At 43.2% G+C, this 22774-nt stretch overlaps 2 protein-coding genes across 2 annotated transcripts; one reads left to right on the top strand and one right to left on the bottom strand.

The window, feature by feature from the left end:
• Window positions 1-8461: 8461 nt before the first annotated feature.
• man2b2 (mannosidase, alpha, class 2B, member 2) lies at window positions 8462-18850 on the bottom strand. Its single transcript, XM_071333939.1, has 18 exons — window positions 18654-18850; window positions 18305-18451; window positions 18068-18173; window positions 17803-17975; window positions 17411-17526; window positions 16987-17164; window positions 16660-16858; window positions 16231-16421; window positions 15854-16037; window positions 15426-15562; window positions 14865-15133; window positions 14459-14650; window positions 14036-14279; window positions 13679-13789; window positions 13419-13611; window positions 12660-12916; window positions 9008-9137; window positions 8462-8772 (listed from the first exon to the last, which is right to left on the bottom strand). Exons 1-18 carry the CDS (start codon window positions 18777-18779, stop codon window positions 8675-8677), a joined length of 3051 nt encoding a protein of 1016 aa, XP_071190040.1. The 5' UTR covers window positions 18780-18850; the 3' UTR covers window positions 8462-8674.
• A 94-nt stretch (window positions 18851-18944) lies between these two features.
• Window positions 18945-20009, top strand: smim20 (small integral membrane protein 20). Its single transcript, XM_071333941.1, has 3 exons — window positions 18945-19158; window positions 19614-19670; window positions 19812-20009. The coding sequence occupies exons 1-3, from the start codon at window positions 19050-19052 to the stop codon at window positions 19847-19849; spliced, it is 204 nt and encodes a 67-aa protein (XP_071190042.1). The 5' UTR covers window positions 18945-19049; the 3' UTR covers window positions 19850-20009.
• The last annotated feature ends 2765 nt before the right edge of the window (window positions 20010-22774 follow it).

Here is a 22774-nt window from a genome sequence, read left to right as displayed (position 1 = left end):
TCAGGACTTAATGGTAGAGTTGCCAGACGGAAGCCGTTTCTCAGTAAAAGACACATGACAGCCCACTTGGAGTTTGCCAAAAGGCACATAAAGACTCTAAGACAATGAGAAATAAGATTCTCTGGTCTGATGAAACCAAGATTGACATTTTTGGCCTCAATGCCAAACGTCACGTCTGGAGAAAACCTGGCACCATCTCTATGATGAAGCATGGGGGTGGCAGCATCATGCTGTGGGGGTGTTTTTCAGTGGCAGGGACTGGGAGACTAGTCAGGATTGAGAGAAAGATGAACGGAGCAAAGTACAGAGAGATCCTTGATGAAAACCTGCTCCAGAGCTCTCAGGACCTCAGACTGGGGCAAAGGTCTGGGGATGAAGGTTCACCTTCCAACAGGACAATGACCCCTAAGCACACAGCCAAGACAACGCAGGAGTGGCTTCGGGACAAGTCTCTGAATGTCCTTGAGTGGCCCAGCCAGAGTCCGGACTTGAACCCGATCGAACATCTCTGGAGAGACCTGGAAATAGCTGTGCAGCTACGCTCCTCATCCAACCTGGCAGAGCTTGAGATGATCTGCAGAGAAGAATGGGAGAAACTCCCCAAATACAGGTGTGCCAAGCTTGTAGCGTCATACCCAAGAAGACTCAAGGCTGTAATCACTGCCAAGGTGCTACAACAAAGTACTGAGTAAAAGGTCTGAATACTTACGCAAATGTGATATGTTTATTCATTATAAATTTGTTCAAATTTCTATAATCTTGTTTATCTTTTTTCATTATGGAGTATTGTGTGTAGATTGAGGAATAAAAACAATTTAATACATTTTAGAATAAGTATGTAACGTATAATGTGGAAAAGTCAAGGGTTCTTATTCCTTTCCGAATGCACTGTACATTTTGTTTTTAATACATAGGTCTTAAACATATAATAGGTAAGAACATTTCAGGAAAAACCCACCAATGTGTTACGTGGAGCAGGTGAACCCAAGAGCAGACTCAGACGAGAAGACTGGGATCAGGTAACCAAGGTATTTATTGAAAAACAGGGGGAAGATGGGGTGCAGGCCAGGGAAAGCTTGGGCGAGTTACAGGGAGCCAGGTGCTGAGGCTGGAGCGAGGGGAGTTGGGGCTGGGTGAGCAACTCCGGAGAGGTATACAAGGAAGCAGTAGAGTGGGGGATCCAGGACAGGGTAGCAGGACTGATGAGACGTGGGACCGGAGACAGGGACCAGAGTCAGAGCGGACAGACCTGTAGCGGCGAGGAAAACAGCATCAGGCAACCAGGAACAACACGAAAGCAGGCGCAAACAGCTAAAACCACAGACTGACTGAGCAGAGATTACGATCTGGCAACGTGGAAGTGGCAGGGCTGAGTATTTGTAGGGGTCTTGATTATGGAACAGGTTGCAGCTGGTGGCGATCTGCTCCGCCTCCAGCACACCTGTCAACGCCCACACAATCACACACACACACACACACAGAGGGAGAGAACACTGGGGGAGTGGCGGCAGGATAGGGAAACACAGGATGAGCAGTAGGGGGCGTGGCAGATGTAACAGTGAAGTCAGTAAGGAAGGGAGTCCTCTCGACGCACTGAAGTCTCTGCTTTATGTGCGTAATTTGTTCTTTCTTCATGCTAAACATTTGACCCAATAATGTCATCTTCTTTTGGTCTTGCTGTCTGCTTTATACCAGTTGATTTCAAGTATCGGCAGTCCTGAACCAGCTTTATTTGTTGATTAAAGATCTAATCTGTCATGTGTGCTCCCTCTCTGGCCTCAAGGTCACCAGGCTGCTCATTATGGCGCACACCTGTCACCATCGTGACTCGCTCCTGCGCCTCATCAGACTCACCTGGACTCCATCACTTCCCTGATTACCTTCCCTATATATGTCACTCCCTTTGGTTCCTTCCCCAGGCCTCATTGTTTCTGTTTCATGTCTGTGCGTTGTTCGTGTTTTGTATTATGTCGCGTTTATTAATTAAAACACTCACTCCCTGAACATGCTTCCCGACTCTTAGCGCACATCGTTACATAGTCAAAAGTTAATCATTGGCAAAATGATGGGGAAAGCAGAGAACTAAATGTACAGGTTGTGAAAGTCTTGAAAATGTAAAGTTATTGTTTGAGGCAATTTAAGACAGAACTTTGATTGTATGGTGCAATATTTGTTTTATTAAGTCTTTAAAACAAACCAAATACAACTGTTTTACAACGTATGTATTTATTTTTTAAATTATAACCATCAACTACTACATGCACATAGTGTGAACAATTGAACAATTCACACACAAATGAAATGTTTAAGCTAAAGCTCCTAACTACGGTAGTTACTAAGCATCACTCCATCAGTGGTGAACTAACAGTGATGAGTAACTCTGTTGTGGTGTTCTGCAGGTGTCCCTGTAGAGAGGTGACATGGTGGAGGTCCATGATGATCAACAGGAAGTCACAGCGTCGTGTCAGTCTCTTTCTTCTCTAGGAAGAAAGTGTCCATTGGTCTCTTAGCTACAGCTGAAAGAAACCAACACAATGCCTCACAAAACACTGGCCTGCATTCACATTACTATGTGTGTTAAAATGAATATTGAAAAGGGAATGAGTTAATTTTACTTTAAGTTAAAGTAAAGTAACTTAAAGCAAGTTCAAGTACATTTTTTAAATAATGTTATATTTTTGTGGATCCATATGTTATGAATTAAAATTATTGACAGACTTACATTGACTTTTCTTCCACTGGTAGCTATAGTAACAGAATATGGCCACCAGTATAATGACTGGGAGACATCTCAAGGTGTAGGGGACTGCTATGTCCTCCGAGGTCTCAATAACCACTGTAAGCACATACATGGTGTCAATACACACAAGTTATTATACAAATCCTGACAGACTACACATGGAATACTGGTATTCAGGAGAATTGAGAACTGTATATTGTTGTAAAGTGATTGATCTGTGTAAAAGTCTATAAGTCAAAACCTTACTCTTTAGCAAAACAGAGCTACTGTACATCAGCGGTAGACATTATGCTTGACAAAGATATAGACCAAATCAGACTACTCACCTTTGCTTTTATTCTCTCTGGCTGTAACTGTTATCCGTGTCCCATTCCCCACAGATTCAATAAGGGATGGTATCTCTATAGTAACTTTACAGATGTAAGTTCCCATGTCATTTCTAGTGAGGTTTGAGATGGTCCAATGTGAGCAGTTACAGGCTACAGTCTGTTGAGATGCCCTGTCATGACACTGACTGTTGTTGACCAGTAACCTATTATATTTTATCTCGGTGTGTCCTTTTTTATGCCACTGAACTGTCGCTTTTGACACATTTGTATTCCAGCAGCACTGGATCTGAACAGTGTCCCCCTCTGTTACTGTTACATTATGAGGAGACTGGATCACCACCAACGTGTTGCTTATACCTGTGGAGAGAGAGAGAAAACAGCATGTTAGTGAAACATCAAATGACAAGGCTAAATAGTATGACATTCATGAAGCTGATGTTTTGTATTCATATTAGGGTGGTACCATTACCAAATCAAAATAATTATTACCATATAAAACATGGTATAAAACGGGGTATAAAACGGGGTATAAAACATGGTATAAAACATGGTATAAAATAGGGTATAAACCATGGTTTAAAATGGGGTATAAAACAGAGTATAAAATGGGGTATAAACCATTGGTATAAAATGGGGTATAAAACAGAGTATAAAATGGGGTATAAACCATGGTTTAAAACGGGGTATAAAACATGGTATAAAACGGGGTATAAAACATGGTTTAAAATGGGGTATAAACCATGGTTTAAAACGGGGTATAAAACATGGTATAAAACGGGGTATAAAACATGGTATAAAATGGGGTATAAAACAGAGTATAAAATGGGGTATAAACCATTGGTATAAAATGGGGTATAAAACAGAGTATAAAATGGGGTATAAACCATGGTTTAAAACGGGGTATAAAACATGGTATAAAACGGGGTATACGCGTAGTTTAATGAATTCTACAATCATTGTTGTTGTTGTTAATGATACCAAAATAAATGCATTGACTACAGTGAAATGAATGAAAACAAGTTAAGAGAAACTAAAAGGTAATGTCCAGACCAGTAGAATATGTAAATTACCGTCCCTTTAAAAACATTGTGATGTTTTTGCCCGGTTAGCCAATATGGTGTTGGTTTAATCTAAGATACTGATGGTCCAAATAAATGTGTAACTCAATATTTTGTAACCTACCCCAAGAAGAGAGGGAACAGAGGGAGGAGAGGAGCAGCCAGACCAACAGATGCTTCATCTTTCTGAAAGGGTATCAGAATGAGCCCAGTCACTCAGCCTGCAGGTGCTGTGGCCTCCCCCTCTACACACACACACACACACACCCAGGGCATGAGAATCACAACTGACACACACTCGCTGTGGATTTCCTTTGATGACGCACTGAAATGTTAACCACAGAGTAACTTCTCTCCATCTTTCTCTCTTTTCTTTATGTGCGTAATTTGTCCTTTCTTCATGCTAAACCTTTGACCCAGTAATATCTTCTTCTTTTGGACTTGCTGTCTGCTCTATACCAGTTGATTTCAATTAGCTGCAGTTCTGAACCAGCTTTATTTGTTGATTAAAGATCTTGTCAAAATTTCATCATTGGCAAAATTATGGGGAAAGCAGAGAACTAAATGTGAAGATTGTGAAATTTCCATTGTCGTATCACTCACTGTCACAAGTCTAACTTCCTTCCAACAACATCTGATGTAAAAATTTAGCAAAGAGAAGATATAAAGCAAACATTTCGGCGTGGAATTGGCATGGTGACTGCAGGAATGTCCACCAGAGCTGTTGCCAGAGAATTTAATGTTCATTTCTCTACCACAAGCCACCTCCAACGTTGTTTTACAGAATTTGGCAGTACGTCCAACCGGCCTCATAACTGCAGACCACGTGTAACCACGCCAGCCCAGGACACCACATCCGGCTTCTTCACCTGCAGGATCGTCTGAAACCAGCCACCCGGACAGCTGATGAAACTGAGGAGTATTTCTATCTGTAACAAAGCCCTTTTGTGGGGAAAAACTCATTCTGACTGGCTGGGCCTGGCTCCAGGCCCACCCATGGCTGTGCCCCTGCCCAGTCATGTGAAATCCATAGATTACGCCCTAATTTTATTTAATCTTTATTTAACAAGGCAAGTCAGTTAAGAACAAATTCTTATTTACAATAACAGCCAAACCCTAACGACGCTGTGCCAATGGTGCGCCGCCCTATGGGACTCCCAATCACAACCAGTTGTGATACAGCCTGGAATTGAACCAGGGTCTGTAGTGACGCCTCCAGCACTGAGATGCAGTGCCTTAGACGCCTGCACCACTTGGGAGCCCCAATTAATTTATTTCAATTGACTGAGTTCCTAATATGAACAGTAACTCAGTAAAATCATTGAAATCTGCCTCCCGGGTGGTGCAGTGGTCTAAGGCAGTGCATCGCAGCGCTAGCTGTGCCACCAGAGACTCTGGGTTCGAGCAGCCGGACGCGACCAGGAGGTCCATGGGGCGACGCACAATTGGCCTAGCGTCGTCCGGGTTAGGGAGGGTTTGGCCGGTAGGGATATCCTTGTATCATCGCGCACTAGCGACTCCTGTGGCGGGCCGGGCGCAGTGCACGCTGACCAGGTCGCTAGGTGCACGGTGTTTCCTCTGACACAGTGGTGCGGCTGGCTTCCGGGTTGGATGCGTGCTGTGTTAAGACGCAGTTGGGTTGTGTTTCGGAGGACGCATGGCTCTCGACCTTCGTCTCTCCCGAGCCCGTACGGGAGTTGTAGCGATGAGACAAGATAGTAACTACTAACAATTGGATACCATGAAATTGGGGAGAAAAAGGGGGGTAAAATGAAAAAATATATATATTTGAAATTGTTGCATGTTGCGCTTATATTGTTGTTCAGTACATCATATTTTTGTGGATCCAAACGTTCTGAATTAAAATTATTGACAGACTTACATTGACTTTTCTTCCACTGGTAGCTATAGTAACAGAATATGGCCACCAGTATAATGACTGGGAGACATCTCAAGGTGTAGGGGACTGCTATGTCCTCCGAGGTCTCAATAACCACTGTAAGCACATACATGGTGTCAATACACACAAGTTATTATACAAATCCTGACAGACTACACATGGAATATTGGTATTCAGGAGAATTGAGAACTGTATATTGTTGTAAAGTGATTGATCTGTGTAAAAGTCTATAAGTCAAAACCTTACTCTTTAGCAAAACAGAGCTACTGTACATCAGCGGTAGACATTATGCTTGACAAAGATATAGACCAAATCAGACTACTCACCTTTGCTTTTATTCTCTCTGGCTGTAACTGTTATCCGTGTTCCATTCCCCACAGATTCAATAAGAGATGGTATCTCTATAGTAACTTTACAGATGTAAGTACCGGAGACAATTCTAGTGAGGTTTGAGATGGTCCAATGTGAGCAGTTACAGGCTACAGTCTGTTGAGATGCCCTGTCATGACACTGACTGTTGTTGACCCGTAAACTATTATATTTTATCTCGGGGTGTCCTTCTTTATGCCAATGAACTGTCGCTCTTAACACATTTGTATTCCAGCAGCACTGGATCTGAACAGTGTCCCCCTCTGTTACTGTTACATTATGAGGAGACTGGATCACCACCAACGTGTCGCTTATACCTGTGGAGAGAGAGAAAACAGCATATTAGTGAAGCATCAAATGACAAGGGTACGCATAAAATCCAATGTAATGTACTCATATTAGGCACACATCCTTATAACACACACATCTCTCAATCATTATTCACTCATTCTTACCATGGTATAAACAAGGTTTTATTTTTTGTCAACAATTGATTTTTATTGAGTCGGTATAATCAATAAGAATCACAACACCATTTTTTAACAAGCACCCAACCCCTTCCAAACAAACAGGTTTTATGAGTTCTACATCTTACACGTAGAACAAGCACGTGGAAGAATAAAATCATTTATTTTTTACCTGTTATTTTCAAAATATTTCTAATGTATAAGTTAGGTTTTGATTAACCCAATACGAACGGTCTGCACCTACCGCTGGATGAGAGAAAACAGATTGACGAGCTGAGCAGGCAGCAACACAACAAGTTACAAAAGTACCTCATGTCAGATGACTGATGGGGTGATCGGTTCTCTCACTTATACCAACACCTTTCTGACTCTCCCTCTCTCTGTATTTATTAATTTCACACTTTCACAGCCAACCGCAGCTTGACATTTCTCTCTTCCCTTTCTACTGCCAACACTGCTGTGGACTCCACTACCCATCTCCCCTTGCGTAAGTATAGGGAATATTGACCTTAAAATTATAGTAAGCTTGGAAAAAAATACTGTAGACTGGAGAAAAGTGACAGTCATACGATCTGTATTACAGGAATCATAACTAGCTCTGGCATGATATCAATTAACTTCTGGGCCACACACTGATGGCAGCCCATTCTTGCATAATCAATGCTTGGAGTTTGTCAGAATTTGTGGGGTTTTGTTTGTCCACCCGCCTCTTGAGGATTGACCACAAGTTCTCAATGGGATTAAGGTCTGGGGAGTTTCCTGGCCATGGACCCATAATATTGATGTTTTGTTCCCCGAGCCACTTAGTTATCACTTTTGCCTTATGGCAAGGTGCTCCATCATGCTGGAAAAGGCATTGTTCGTCACCAAACTGTTCCTGGATGGTTGGGAGAAGTTGCTCTCGGAGGATGTGTTGGTACCATTCTTTATTCATGGCTGTGTTCTTAGGCAAAATTGTGAGTGAGCCCACTCCCCTGGCTGAGAAGCAACCCCACACATGAATGGCCTCAGGATTCTTTACTGTTGGCATGACACAGGACTGATGGTAGCGCTCACCTTGTCTTCTCCGGACAAGCTTTTTTCCAGATGCCCCAAACAATTGGAAAGGGGATTCATCAGAGAAAATTACTTTACCCCAGTCCTCAGCAGTCCAATCCCTGTACCTTTTGCAGACTATCAGCCTGTCCCTGATGTTTTTCCTGGAGAGAAGTGGCTTCTTTGCAGGACTTCTTGACACCAGGCCATCCTCCAAAAGTCTTCGCCTCACTGTGCGTGCAAATGCACTCATGTGACCAATAATATTTAAATTATAGACTGATGTCACCATATGGAAAGTTCTTATTCTCTAAGGCCAATAACAGGAAGTGGCCGTGTGGTCTACTGTGGACTGTCAGCGCTGCGCTCACTTGCAAACAGGAAGAACATTTCTCACCAACGGCGTTCAGATAAAGAATCTTACCATTACTCAAACAGTGAGATACCCTCATAACTACTGGGTTAGGTTATCAAATGCTTTGAGGCGTCAATAATGACCTTCCCCTCGCCAAGGCCTTAACAGAAGCACTTCAACTGAGGAAAATAAAGAAATAGACACAAAATGGAGTGACTCCTTATTTTAGATTATACTAAATTTTATACAGAAAAAGTAGACCGGCACGTCAAGATAATCCACATCCTGGTCATACAATGTCACGTGTTACATTAGAGAATGTACATGAGAGAATGTTTAATCCCATGTTCTACATGTCAGAAGGCCTCTCTTCAGATTAGTTATCCATCTTCACAGAAGACTAAAGGTGACCTGGAACTTTCTACTTGAGCTTGAAGTAAACAAAGAAGGTCCTGATTTCTTTGGGTGATATGGTCACGTTGAACTCTCCTCTCACACCAACACTTGACCTCTTGACCCCTGAAACAGACAAATACGAACACTAGGACGTAGACAAAACAATTGTAAACACCATTTTTCCCCTTCAGATCTCACAGGTGGTTAACATCTCAAACACTACAGCCTACTCCATTGTGAACTGAATTGACAGCTGAATGTCAAAGGTACACTGATACAGTAACTTCTCATCTTTTAACAAAAAGGTATTTATTCTGATGCAATATTTCACCCCTACCAATGCTGAACTGCAGCTTACCAACACTCTCACCCCTCCCTGGGTCTTCTGAAGCCTTCCACTTCCACCTCTGGAGGTCGGCGATATCCCAGGTTCCTGTGAGAGAGCGCTCCTCCAACGCTCTCACTTCCCCCATGCCCCGCAGCACTTCCTGTTTTACACAGGAAATGGATTTTCAAAACATACAGTGTAAATAGAGCAGTGATCTGGGCTGTTGCGGTGACCGTATTACCGGTAGTCAAATTCCATGTCAAATCAAATCAACGTTTGTCACGTGCGCTGAATACAACAGGTGTAGACCTTACAATGAAATGCTTACTTACAGGCTCTATCCAATAGTGCAAAAAAGGTATTAGGTGAACAGGTAAGTAAAGAAATAAAACAGTAAAAAAGACAGGCTATATACAGTAGCGAGGCTATAAAAGTAGCGAGGCTACATACAGACACCGGTTAGTCAGGCTGATTGAGGTAGTTGTAAGTCGCTCTGGATAAGAGCGTCTGCTAAATGACTTAAATGTAAATGTAAATGTATGTACATATGGTTAAAGTGACTATGCATATATGATAAACAAACAAATGTGACCGTTTAGTCATGGTAATTAGGCTTCTCCAAGCGCTGATGCTGTTGATCGTCGTTAGTAGCCTACCAAACTCACTAACTGCCTGGTACTCAGCTCGCCATTGTCCCGCTAATCACTGACATCAATGCAAATGTCATCGAAAATCTAATCAAAACACTTCAAGAGTGCCCATGTTGCGCAACATCTCTATAGGCTATGCAATCACGAGAAAACAGCGTGATGGCCTCTAAAAGAGGATGATCCCATCAGCTTTCTATAGGCTAGGTCTACTATATGTCTCTCAACTAAACTAATATTAAGCACATTGTTTATCTTTACAACAGGAGTATAGCCCAGTTAAAAAATATATATAAATTGCCATAGAAATTCTAAAAACCTGTTATTGCTTTGTAATTATGGGGTTTGGTGTGGAGATTGAGGAACAAAAACAATTTAATCAATTTTAGAACAAGGCTGTAACGTAACAAAATGTGGAAAAAGTCAAGGGGTCTGAATAGTTTCTGAATGCACCGTAGGCTAGTGCTTTTGCTATCTGATGCGTCTTTCTTTACTGCGAGAAAGACCCGATGACATGGAGAGCCATGTGAGTGAGAGGTGCTTAGGAACGCTCAGCACTCAGGGACAAGGGCACAACACAGCATTCCTGGGCAAGCTCACATTAGCAGCAAAAGGCATGGATTTTCTTCAGGTGCATTACAGCCACAAAAGGGATGGGGCCGTGACATTTGAGGCATTATCAAGTGCTTGTCAAATTGTGAATGAGAGACTAATGAAGAGTGTACAGCCTGAGCAAAACAAAGCAGAGCTCGTGTCTTTCAAGCAACTTTTTTCAAGTCATTAGTCACATCGTGCACAATTAGAATATATAAAAAATCTAAACATATAGCGCAATGTTTGTATCACAACTAAAGTTGCATAAACAACTCTAAATTAAGCATATACAGTAGCAGTCAAATGTTTGGACACACCTACTCATTCCAGGGTATTTCTATATTTTTACTATTTTCTACTTTGTAGAAAAACTATGAAGTAACACATATGGAATCTAGTACCCAAAAAAAGTGAAAATGGAAAATGTCAAGACCTTTGAAAGTGTCTTTAAGTGCAGTCGCAAAAACCATCAAGCACTATGATGAAACTGGCTCTCATGAGGACCGCCACAGGAAAGGAAGACCCAGAGTTACCTCTGCTGCAGAGGACAAGTTCATTAGTTAACTGCACCTCAGATTGCAGCCCAAATAAATGCTTCAGAGTTCAAGGAACAGACATATCAACATCAGCTGTTCAGAAGAGACTGAATCAGGCCTTCATGGTCAAAGGACACCAATAAGAAGAAGAGACTTGCTTGGGCCAAGAAACACGAGCAATGGACATTAGACCGGTGGAAATCTCTCCTTTGGTCTTATAAGTCCAAATTTGAGATTTTTGGTTACAACCCCGTTGTCTTTAAACGCAAAGCAAGTGAACGGATGATCTCCACCGTGAAGCATGCAGGAGGTGGTGTGATGGTGTGGGGCTGCTTTGCTGGTTACACGGTCTGTGATTTATTTAGAATTCAAGGAACACTTCACCAGCATGGCTACCACAGCATTCTGCAGAAATATGCCATCCCATCTGGTTTGCACTTAGTGGGACTATGATTTGTTTTTCAACAGGACAATGACCCAACACACCTCCAGGCTGTGTAAGGGCTAATTGACCAAGAAGGAGTGATGGAGTGCTGCATCAGATGACCTGGCCTCCACAATCACCCGACCTCAACCCAATTGAGATGGTTTGGGATGAGTTGGACCGCAGAGTGAAGGAAATGCAGACAAGTGCTCAGCATATGTGGGAACTCCTTCAAGACTGTTGGGAAAGCATTCCAGGTGAAGCTTGTTGAGAGAATGCCAAGAGTGTCCAGAGCTGTTGTCCATGCAAAGGGTGGCTACTTTGAAGAATCTCATACTTTTTGGTTACTACATGATTCCATATCTGTTATTTCATAGTTTGGATGCCTTCACTGTAGAAAATAGTAAAAAATAAAGAAAAACCCTTGAATGAGTAGGTGTCCAAACTTGACTGGTACTGTAGGTGTAACGATAGTCTATATCGTCCTCCTCATCGGACGAGGAGAGGCGAGAAGGATCGGACCAATATGCAGAGTGGTTGGTTTCCATGGTAATTTAATAACACGAAAACAAATATACGATACAAAATAACAAAACGGAACTACCGTGACAGTCCCGTGTGGCGAAACACTAACAAGGAACAAACACCCACAAAACACACGTGAAACCCCGGCTGCCTAAGTAAGATTCTCAATCAGGGACAACGATTGACAGCTGCCTCTGATTGAGAATCATACCAGGCCGAACACACAAAATCCCAACATAGAAAATCACACATAGACAACCCACCCAACTCACGCCCTGACCATACTAAATAAATACAAAACAGGTCAGGAACGTGACAGTAGGAGTACCCATTTCTTTGTTAACCGCTCAACTCAGAAAAGCCGCATGTGCCCACTGCCTCAAATCACTGAGAAAATATTTATATTTTATTCAGCTTGGTTCAATTGTATTCTTCAAACTATAATATAAAATAATCTCACTGAATTCTAAGCAAACGTTGTCTGCTAAATGAACTAGTGTAGCCCACAGCCATATGGTATAGCCACATCAGGACAACTCAGAGTATGTTATTCTATTCTTCTGAAATAGACTATATTTTCTTAATATCATGTTTCTTTAGACCTGTCTAAAATAAATAATGGATTTATTGTGAGGGTGTAGGCTACATTACATGGATTTATTAGACTTTAAATTGTAGATGTTCCACATGTCTGCATCAGTGGCTTGTAGGCTGTGTGGAAGCCAGGAGATGCTGCATATATTTATATTAATTAACGGTCAAGTACCGTGAGACCGACAGTTATTTGCTTGACAATCACCGGCTGACGAAATTTCGTAACCGCCACAGCCCAAGGAGAGACCACCAAATGTCAATATCACATCTATTTGTTCACTTAATTTAGCATTTAATACACAAATATCTGTTATTGAAGTCTACTCTTCATATTGATCTCATCAAGCGGTGTTTCCTGTTACCTTCATGTTAATGGTAGACGGCTGAGACAGAACCGGGTCTTCCCCCCTCTCATACAGATGCATGATCCTCAGTAGGACACGATCGTAGTCCGGCTGTGTGGACCCAGGGGTACCGGTCTCCATGTTGCGGAGGTGCAGGGTGTGGTTGGAGCTGTAGAACCAGCCCGGGACACTAAGCGTCAGCAGGTGGAGGTTGTCAGGCAGGACCACGGGGCGAATCGGAGATCCGGTCCGAGGCTCCTTCTTCCAGGCCTTCTCTAAAGGGGGCAGTAAATGGCATTGTGGGTATGAGACCATACATTGTGACAATGCATAGTACAGGTGAGCAAAAACATGGTCGACTCCATTTTGGAACATTTCAATTGTGGATTTGTTTTAAGAACAGATTCCACTTCCTGGATTTCCAGGGAAAAGTTTAGTGGAAAGTAGCTGTGTGTGCTTTAAGCAGGTTGGTATTTACTGTCATGAATCTTGTCTTGAAGGCAGCTCTGCTGAGTGGTCACTAACTGGCACAGCCACAAAGTCATAAAATCTGATTTTAAACCTAACCTAGTCTTAACCATACTGCTAACCCTAATCTTAAATGAAGACCAAAATGCACATTTTGTTTTCATGAATGTTTACAATATAGCTAATTTTCACTTTGCAGCTGGAGCATCTAGAGGAAAATGGCTCAGTTCTGCCTCCAGGTCAAGATTCATGACAATAAAGGTCAACCTGCGAGCCTCGAAACAGTTGAGCTTTAAGGAGTAGACTCACGTGGCCTGTCGATGGGCATGACCACAGGTCTGTGCTGCAGCTCTAGCGCCTCCCTCTGGTAGAGAGAGGAGGTAGCAGCCAGGGAGCCCAGTGTCATCCACAGGACAGGCCTCACCACCGAGCTGTCGTTCAGGGTCAGGTTATAACCCAGAGTCCACTCCTGGTTGTTCCACAGACGTCGGTGGAGCATCACCTGGGACAGATACAAGGGGTTGAGGTTGTGAGTGTGAGCGTACGCATCTCATACATAAAACACTCACCTCCAGCTCTCCCTCACTCTGGCTGGATGCACCGTGAGCCCTCTCACTGAGGAGGACCAGTCTGCTAGAGTCATCTTCAATGTAGGCCATTCGAACCATGGGGTAGTAGTTCTGCAGTACACAGACACGGGAAGAAACACAAGCAATTGTCACAAAGTCCTGAACAGTAACCCAGGCCTGAACCACCAAAAAGGAAAGCTGAGGAGACCAAACACCCAAACTTCCTGAGTAGGAAGAAACGTTGAGAGGAACCAGGCTCAGAAAGTGTAGCCCATCTTCCTCTGGCTGTCAAGGTACTGTGGAAGTTCAGTGTACATTTAACCATCACAAAACTGTCCTTAAATACAACCCACTCACTCTGGCAACAGTATCATTGACGAACGTCCTGGAAGGCCTCTTCATCATCTGGTACCCGTTGTCGTCAGTGAACAGAGTCCTGTTGTTCTTCAGGCTGGTCTTGGTCCTGAGGACAGCCTCGGTGTTGACCACCAGGGGGCCCAGCGAGTAGCTCTGCTCCAGCCTGTAACACAGCCTGCCGCTGGGGAAACTCTGTGGTACTCTGGTGGTGACAGAGTAGGTGTAGTCCTCATCTGCTTCCTCCCTGCAGACGGAACCCATTGTTAATGTGAGCCACCCAATATTAGACCTGCACCTTACTAAGCTGTAGTGTGAGTGAGTGAGTGAGTGAGTGATAGAAGGAATATAATAGAGATCGTAGCTTAGGGAAGGAGGGTGGATGGAAACCAACGACAGACAGAAAGGAGTTGTTCACATTCCCACCTGTAGAAGTACTGTCTGATCTCAGTGATGATCTTCCCAGGGACAATCTCCATCTTGACGGCCTTGTACGCCCTCACTGCCGAGTCGTTAGCACTGAAGATGTAGTTGTCAGAGATGGGCCCTGCGCTGACATTCCCATTGACCTGGTACTCCCAGAAATCCTGAGTCATTCTCACCGTCCTCTTCTCATGCCTGGCAGGGTCACAGAAAGGTCAGAGGACATTGTTGACCTAACACCTGGGCTGCATTCAGAAGGAAAACGTTGTGCAACGTTCAGTAAAATAAACATGCTTCTCTGACATGTCATTTCTTCTACATCAGCTCTATCAATTACCTTTGTATCTGCAACGTTCCACAACGTTGGCCTGTTGAATGTGCCCCTAATGTGAATGTTGAATATAACTACCTGTCGGTGATGCTATGCAGTAGGTTAGTATCCTGGTCCAGCATGATCTTATAACACTCATTCAGAACCGGTAAGAGTCTCCTTCCTGTCTTCAACTCCTGTGAAACATTTAGTCTCTTGAACGACACAACCCAGGCATGGTGGGTCAAGGATCCCTCTTTACCCGGCTTCTCTGAGAACTTGATGAGGTACTTCCTGTGTTGGAGACCCCCAAGGTCCACCACAATGAACAGGTCATAGGTCGTGTTGGAGTCAGCTGAACTCTGGGTCTGTTGGGAGCAGAGAGACACAGGCCGTGTTCATTAGACACTAAACAGACAAACCGAGAGGGAATTACCTGAACTTGTCCAATAAGAAACACACATTTTCATCTTCCGTTGCAAAATGTTTTTTTGCTGAGTGCCCAATGAACACAATCAGTTATCTGAAAACTGAGTTTGTCTAGAAGGTATGATGTATATCTGCAGTTCCATTGACACATGGCTTTTACATGATATAATGGTAACTCATTGTTCTACAAAGTGTTTAACTGGATAAATCAACTCTGTATTTCCACACTACCTGTGCAGGTATGGCCTGTCCTTGGTCGTCGAACACGGTTGCCATGGGGAAGGTTACCGTGACGTTGATGATGGCGGTGGTGTTCCATGCCAGGGGGTTGTACACAATGATGTGCTGCTCCAGGTCCTGATGGGAGCCTGCAATTACATTCATTATCAAAATGTTGTTGATGTAAACAAGACCCATGTTGTAGTTGAGGAAGTCATTAAATGATGCCTTGGACCAAGCTGAACCTTGTGCCTGGTTAGAATACAAAATACATCCTCTCCCTTCCTTGATGTGTACTCTCTGATCTGTAGTGTGTGATTGGATAAGTGAAAACATGCATCCCATCCAACTACTTTCACAAATCCACATCTGAGTTCATGTCAAATAAAGTATAAATATTTTTCAATTATTCATTATTATTTTGAAGTACAGTACTTTACCCTTGCTATGAGAGTCTTGTCTACTGAAGGATTCAGAGTTGCTAGCGGGGCCCAGGGCCTGGGGCAGGAGGAAGAGGGCAGCCAGAAGTTCCTCTACTCCCATCATAGCCTGGGCCAGGTGCTCTATGTACATGTCAGACACCTTGGGAGACTCTGTCCCCGTGATCCCATCATGGTGCTGTACCTGGAGATAACACAGAGGGAGAATATTATAAAAACAGTACTTATCTATTACAATAATTCCTTTTGTGGGTCTTTAATTTTGAAATTTGTCTGACAAGAGTGGGATATGAGATTGATAATCACTTGGTTACAATGATAGGTATAATTAATACACAATGAGTCACAATCAATTAGTGAGAATTTTGATCAAGCACCTCAGAGACAGCCCAGCGGAGGGCCTTCAGCTTCTGCAGGGCCTCTTCTTTAGGGACCGGTCCATCTGGGTAGCTGACCCGGTACCGAGTGAACAGAGTCTCTGCAGCATGCAGCTGGGAACTAGCTCTCCTGGCTATCCCCTTCAGAACATTCCGGGAGGCATAGAACCCAGTCCACGCCTGGAAAGGTTCTGGAGAGATAAAAGGTTCCTTTTTAAAACTACAAGAACCAGATTGGAATTATGTGAAAAAAAGCATTTTTTTGTCCCTTGGCTTCATAGTAGTTTTTACTGCTACATGTTTTTAGTGTGCCAACTCTTGGTCACTGGAACCATTGATATATATACATTTTCTTATAGAAGTTTTATTCATATTTCATTTACATGTTTGAAACGTATAATAGATAAGCACATTTATGGAAAAACCCACCAGTGGAGTAAGGAAGGAAGTCCTCACTTCCCCTCACCTCCCAGGTGAGATTTGATTGGTGGACAGCCTGGAAGTACTCGCTGAGAGTGGCGTACTGGACTGTCACGCCAAACTCCTTGCTGTTCTGGTTGATGTATTCCACTAAGGGATCCATGTTGGCAAACTGCACAGAGGAGTTGTAGAACTGCTTGTCACAACCCTATGGAGTGAAATAACAGGAGAAACATATATTGCTCAATGGTGAAGTTACTAGAAAGAACACTCATTAAATTGTGATTGGAAACAGTTTCCTGATCTCGGTATATCTATCTATCCATGTTGACTCACCCAGGGCCAGAGGACATGGTTTGTCCTGAACCACGCTGCCCTCTGCTGGATGTTCTGCACCATGGTCTTGGCATAGGAGTGCAGCGTCTCTTTGGTGACAGGCAGGCTCATGTTGGGGTAGATGCCATTTTTAGGGGGGTCAGGGAACAGAGCCACGCCATTCCAATAGAAACCAGAGCTGAGAAAGAACAACTGATTCGTTTCACTGAGCCAAACATGTGCTTGTAATCTATTAAGAGCCCATGGTGATAGACAAAACTGATCAAAACTGATCAAATGGAGATTTTTGGTGATTCTCCCAAAAAAAACAATTTGGAGTCTTAATTCAATTACAGCCTGTAGGGTTAAGTCTAAGAGAGTGGGATATGCTAGGAGAGTTATGACATGGAAGATGTTGAGAGGGGAAAGGAGATATGTAGGAGACCTGTTAGAGAAAGGCAGATAAGATGGAGTACAGTAGCTGAACTGGTCCATGGTGTGAGTGAAGATCTCCTGCTGCTCTTTCAAGGAGGGGGAGCCTCTCCAAACAAACTGTAGTTTCTGTTCCAAAACATCAAGACCATGACAATAACTTATTGTAAATATACTGTAGCTCAGTTGATGGTGCTTGCAACACCAGGATCAACTCCTCGGATCACCCGTACATAAAATGTATGCATGACTAAGTCGCTTAGACATCTGCTAAATGGCAATATTATTAAGTCAAGCTTCTAAACCATTGAACTGCTTATAAGTGACTGATCATGGTCAAGACTACTCAACAGAGATGGTAACCTGCCTGGTAGGCTATAGCTGAAACTACAGTGACCACCATACCTTGCTCTTCTGCATGACATCTTTGAGGTCATAGTCAATACGTGAGATGAGGTGGGCATGGAACCCAGCCAGGGCAAAGAGGACAGGGGTGGTGGCAGAGGCTCCAAACGGGTCCACGTGCCACGAAAACCGGGGACGCACCCCAAACGTCTCGTACAGGAACCCATGGCCCTCTAATTACAGTGTGTGTGTGTGAGACAGAAAGGGAGATTGAGTCCATGCATGTTTAAACCAACATTATACATCAAGTATGAAACTACTTTACCCGTCAGCTGCAGTATCTCATCATCTAGATCGGTTACAGCTTCATCATGCATCACCTGCCCCCCAATGACGAACTCAAGTCGACTCTCCTTCAGTAGCTGTCGCACCTGGGGGGGGGGGGGGGGTTATGGAGAGATAGGTGAATTGACAGTCATACAAAGATGAGACTTCTGCATGAGCAGCACTGAATTCACAATGGGGGGGGGGGGTTATATAAGATTATTCTATAGTATTCTACTTGTTTCTTGTGCTTGTCTGTAGCCACAGAATCCCACCACAGCCGAAAGAACTCCTGCTCCACTGCGATGAACTTGCGCTGTTTGTTCTGTGTCAGCGCCTCTGTCACACTAGAGTACACGTTCGCTGCATAGGCATGCATGCTCTCCTGTTTGAAGATACAAGAGACAGCAGAACACCATGTTCAATGCTGTATACTGTGAACACTGACAGTATAGAGTTGTAGCTATATTTGGACTGACATTTCATGAACCTCCCAAAATAAAAACGTCCCTAGTTCTAACGTCCAAGAAACCAACATAATACAATAGTACAGGAGTTAACGTTAGCTCGGTAAGCTAGCAACAAACCTGAATAGTATATACCCAGCCAACATCCATGTGACTGTGCGGGATAACAAACGTCTGAATTGGTACATTTCTCTCTGCACAGATAACCGTGAAAAATAAAAACAGTGTGAGCGTTACAAACCCCATCTCTGTCAAAACATGAGATGTTCTACAATGTCACGCTAGCCCACGTCCTTATTATGGTTTTGCAGCATGTGACAATCAGGCGGCGCCCCGCCCCTTGATGTACGGAGTAGCACAGAGGTAAAAAATCATGTGAAGTCGCAAATTAAAACCAACCATTTTAAACAGCGCAGAACTTCGTGATCGTGAACAAAGTTCACTGGTAAACTTTACCCCGGAAAACATTCGGTGAAACACACATACTGTGCATTTGGAGGTGAATGCGCAACAAAGATGTCAAGAAACAGAAGGATCGCGTTAATATTTGGAGGATTTATAACAGCAGTTGCTGCTGCATTTTACCCTATATTTTTCCATCCACTCACGCACACAGCTGACTACAGTAAGTAACTATCGTTACTCGAGGAATGTACTAGTCGACTCTGTCACAAGAGCGCATCCATGTCTTGTTACACAACGACATGCTAGCTAGGAATTCTTGTTAGGCTACTTTTTATTTTATAGCTGCTAGTATCCTCATGTGGACACAATTTTGTCCTGGCCAGTCGGACCGTAAAAATTGCATTGCCATTTGTTTGTAGCTGTAGCCGTGTCTTCTAAAAACCCATGCAATAACGTAGCTACATGGTCTCAGTATAACGGCTTTCTGTTTTTAAGTATAGAGTTATTTTAATGCTGTACAATTGTGATCATACTACAAGTTCTGTCAAGCAGTGGTCTGATTGCACCAGTGGACAATGCCTGTGGTAGTGCACTCGCCTTGTCTATAAGGATCCTGGTTCAAACCCACCCCAGTCCCCCGCAACACAATTGAAAACCCCACTCACTTCTCTGCAGATCAAGTCCAGAGAGCAAACCGAGCAGGAATCAATCAAGCAGACGTGCAACCAGTGGGTAAGTAGCCTACTAACTTCTCTCATGCAATGGTTCTTCTTTGTTGTTGCCATTGTGTATTGTTCCATCCCCTGTCCTGTCAGCAGACTTGACATTTTCACTAACCATATATAAATCAGTTATAATTTGGTGTATTTTCAGGTGTCAAAGTATGGTCTGATCCCTACAAGCCAAAGTGATGCCTGAGACAACTGTCCCTGGTATGGAAAAGATGCTGATGAAGACTGTCCACTGAAGATGATGCTGAATCCCAATTGGAGTGTGTTTGTGTGAGTGAATGCTTAGGTGTGGTGGATGGATGCTTACCACTTTATCCTATGAATAAAGTTTAAAGACCAATGTGTTTTTTCTTTGTTATTGGAGCTGTTTGGGCCTATGTATTTGGGAATGAAATTGGCCACTTAATTTCTTTAGGCTCCTTGTAGTGCATTGGATGTGATACACATTATGACCACAAGGTGTCACTATTTGCTCAGACAGTGGCAGAGAGGCAGTTTTGTACATTTGTATTGACAGATGTCCACTTCACATGAACAATGTTTTAGACAGAGGTGCACATGCTTTAGAACCAACTAAAAGGCAAATGATAAAGTGAAACTTGAGCCAAGCTCATCTAGACAACTGCTGCTAGAGGCAAGCACTGTATCCACGACAACGGGAATGCACCCACACTTGGAACACCTGCAGATCTTTCAAAACCTCAGCCCACTTCAAACTCTCGCACACTCAACCATTCCGTAGTTGGTAGAAGTTTGCGGAATCGGATACTTTTGCTTCACGGCTGGAAATTGTGTGATAATGAGATTAGTGAGATACATTTGAAGTCAGAAGTTTACATACACTTAGGTTGGAGTCATTAAAACTCATTTTTAAACCACTCCACACATTTCTTGTTTACAAACTATAGTTTTGGTAAGTCGGTTAGGACATCTACTTTGTGCATGACAAAAATAATTTTTCCAACAATTGTTTACAAACAGATTATTTCACTTATAATTCACTGTATCACTATTCCAGTGGGTCAGAAGTTTACATACACTAAGTTGACTGTGCCTTTAAACAGCTTGGAAAATTCCAGAAAATGATGTCATGGCTTTAGAAGCTTCTGATAGGCTAATTGACATCATTTGAGTCAATTGGAGGCGTACCTGTGGATGTATTTCAAGGCCTACCTTCAAACTCAGTGCCTCTTTGCCTGACATCATGGGAAAATCAAAAGAAATCAGTCAGGACCTCAGAAAAAAATTGTAGACCTCCACAAGTCTGGTTCATCCTTGGGAGCAATTTCCAAATGCCTGAAGGTACCACGTTCATCTGTACAAACAATAGTACGCAAGTATAAACACCATGGGACCACGCAGCCGTCATACCGCTCAGGAAGGAGACGCGTTCTGTCTCCTAGAGATGAATGTACTTGGTGTGGAAAGTGCAAATCAATTCCAGAACAACAGCAAAGGACCTTGTGAAGATGCTGGAGGAAACCGGTACAAAAGTGTCTATATCCACAGTAAAATGAGTCCTATATCGACATAACCTGAAAGGCCGCTCAGCAAGGAAGACGCCACTGCTCCAAAACCGCCATAAATAAGCTAGACTATGGTTTGCAACTGCACATGGGGACAAAGATTGTACTTTTTGGAGAAATGTCCTCTGGTCTGATGAAACAAAAATAGAACTATTTGGCCATAATGACCATCGTTATGTTTGGAGGAAAAAGGGGGAGGCTTGCACGCCGAAGAACACCATCCCAACCGTGAAGCACAGGGGTGGCAGCATCATGTTGTGGGGGTGCTTTGATGCAGGAGGGTCTGGTGCACTTCACAAAATAGATGGCATCAAGGGTAAAGAAAATTATGTGGATACATTGAAGCAACATCACAAGACATCAGTCAGGAAGTTAAAAGCTTGGTCGCAAATGGATCTTCCAAATGGACAATGACCACAAGCATACTTCCAAAGTTGTTGCAAAAGGGCTTAAGGACAACAAAGTCAAGGTATTGGAGTGGCCATCACAAAGCCCTGACCTCAATCCTATAGAAAATTTGTGGGCAGAACTGAAAAAGCATGTGTGAGCAAGGAGGCCTACAAACCTGACTCAGTTACACCAGCTCTGTCAGGAGGATTGGGCCAAAATTCACCCAACTTATTGTGGGAAGCTTGTGGAAGGCTACCCGACACGTTTGACCCAAGTTAAACAATTTAAAGGCAATGCTACCAAATACTAATTGAGTGTATGTAAACTTCTGACCCACTGGGAATGTGATGAAAGAAATAAAAGCTGAAATAAATCATTCTCTCTACTATTATTCTGACATTTCACATTCTTAAAATAAAGTGGTGATCCTAACTGACCTAAGACATGAAATGTTTACTAGGATTAAATGTCAGGAATTGTGAAAAACTGAGTTGAAATGTATTTGGCTAAGGTGCATGTAACCTTCCATCTTCAACTCTATATCTCATGCACAAAAACATCATGGCCCATGCCATCTAACAAAGGCACTGATCTGAAAAATGTCCAAATAATGTTTGGCTTTGCCTTGTGAGGTTTCACTGTGACTGACCCTCACTTTCCCATCAGAATGCAGGACCCAGAACAGTCCCTGCAGAATCTTTGAGAAAGGTCTGGATAAATTATGGGATTTGATTACCTCCCTAAAGAGATGGTGAATTTCTATGTTATAAGCAGTCCAGTCCACACTACAATGTAGCCTACGTCTAAAACTTTCAGTTGGGGCCTTCTGCCAACAAAACCCAGTGCCAGGGCCTTACACTCACCTTCCCTCTCAAACCCCCCAATCAACAAGCCCCATTGTTTATGAGATGTTGTTATTGTTCGTCTGCTCTCAGAAACAAAGGAAAACTCAAAGAGCCCTGCGAGCGCAGCCACTTCCAAATAAAGAGCGGAGAGAAAGGAAGAAAAAGAAAGGCGAAATTCCTCTCATTCCCCGCTGGTGTTTTCCAGATTCTCCCAATGACAGCTCCCGGCGTGTGTGAGTGAAGTAAGACGACAGAGGGGAAATCAGTGTTGCGAAAGGAAGAGAACCACATTCTTGCGGGGTACGCGTCACCTCCACGCACACTGAACAGAAAGACACGTAATT

Source organism: Salvelinus alpinus, chromosome 11, assembly GCF_045679555.1.
Source record: "Salvelinus alpinus chromosome 11, SLU_Salpinus.1, whole genome shotgun sequence".
In the NCBI taxonomy this organism is placed as follows: domain Eukaryota; kingdom Metazoa; phylum Chordata; class Actinopteri; order Salmoniformes; family Salmonidae; genus Salvelinus; species Salvelinus alpinus.
Note: the sequence above shows the minus strand (reverse complement) of the source record. Positions and strands in the feature narration are given on the sequence as shown.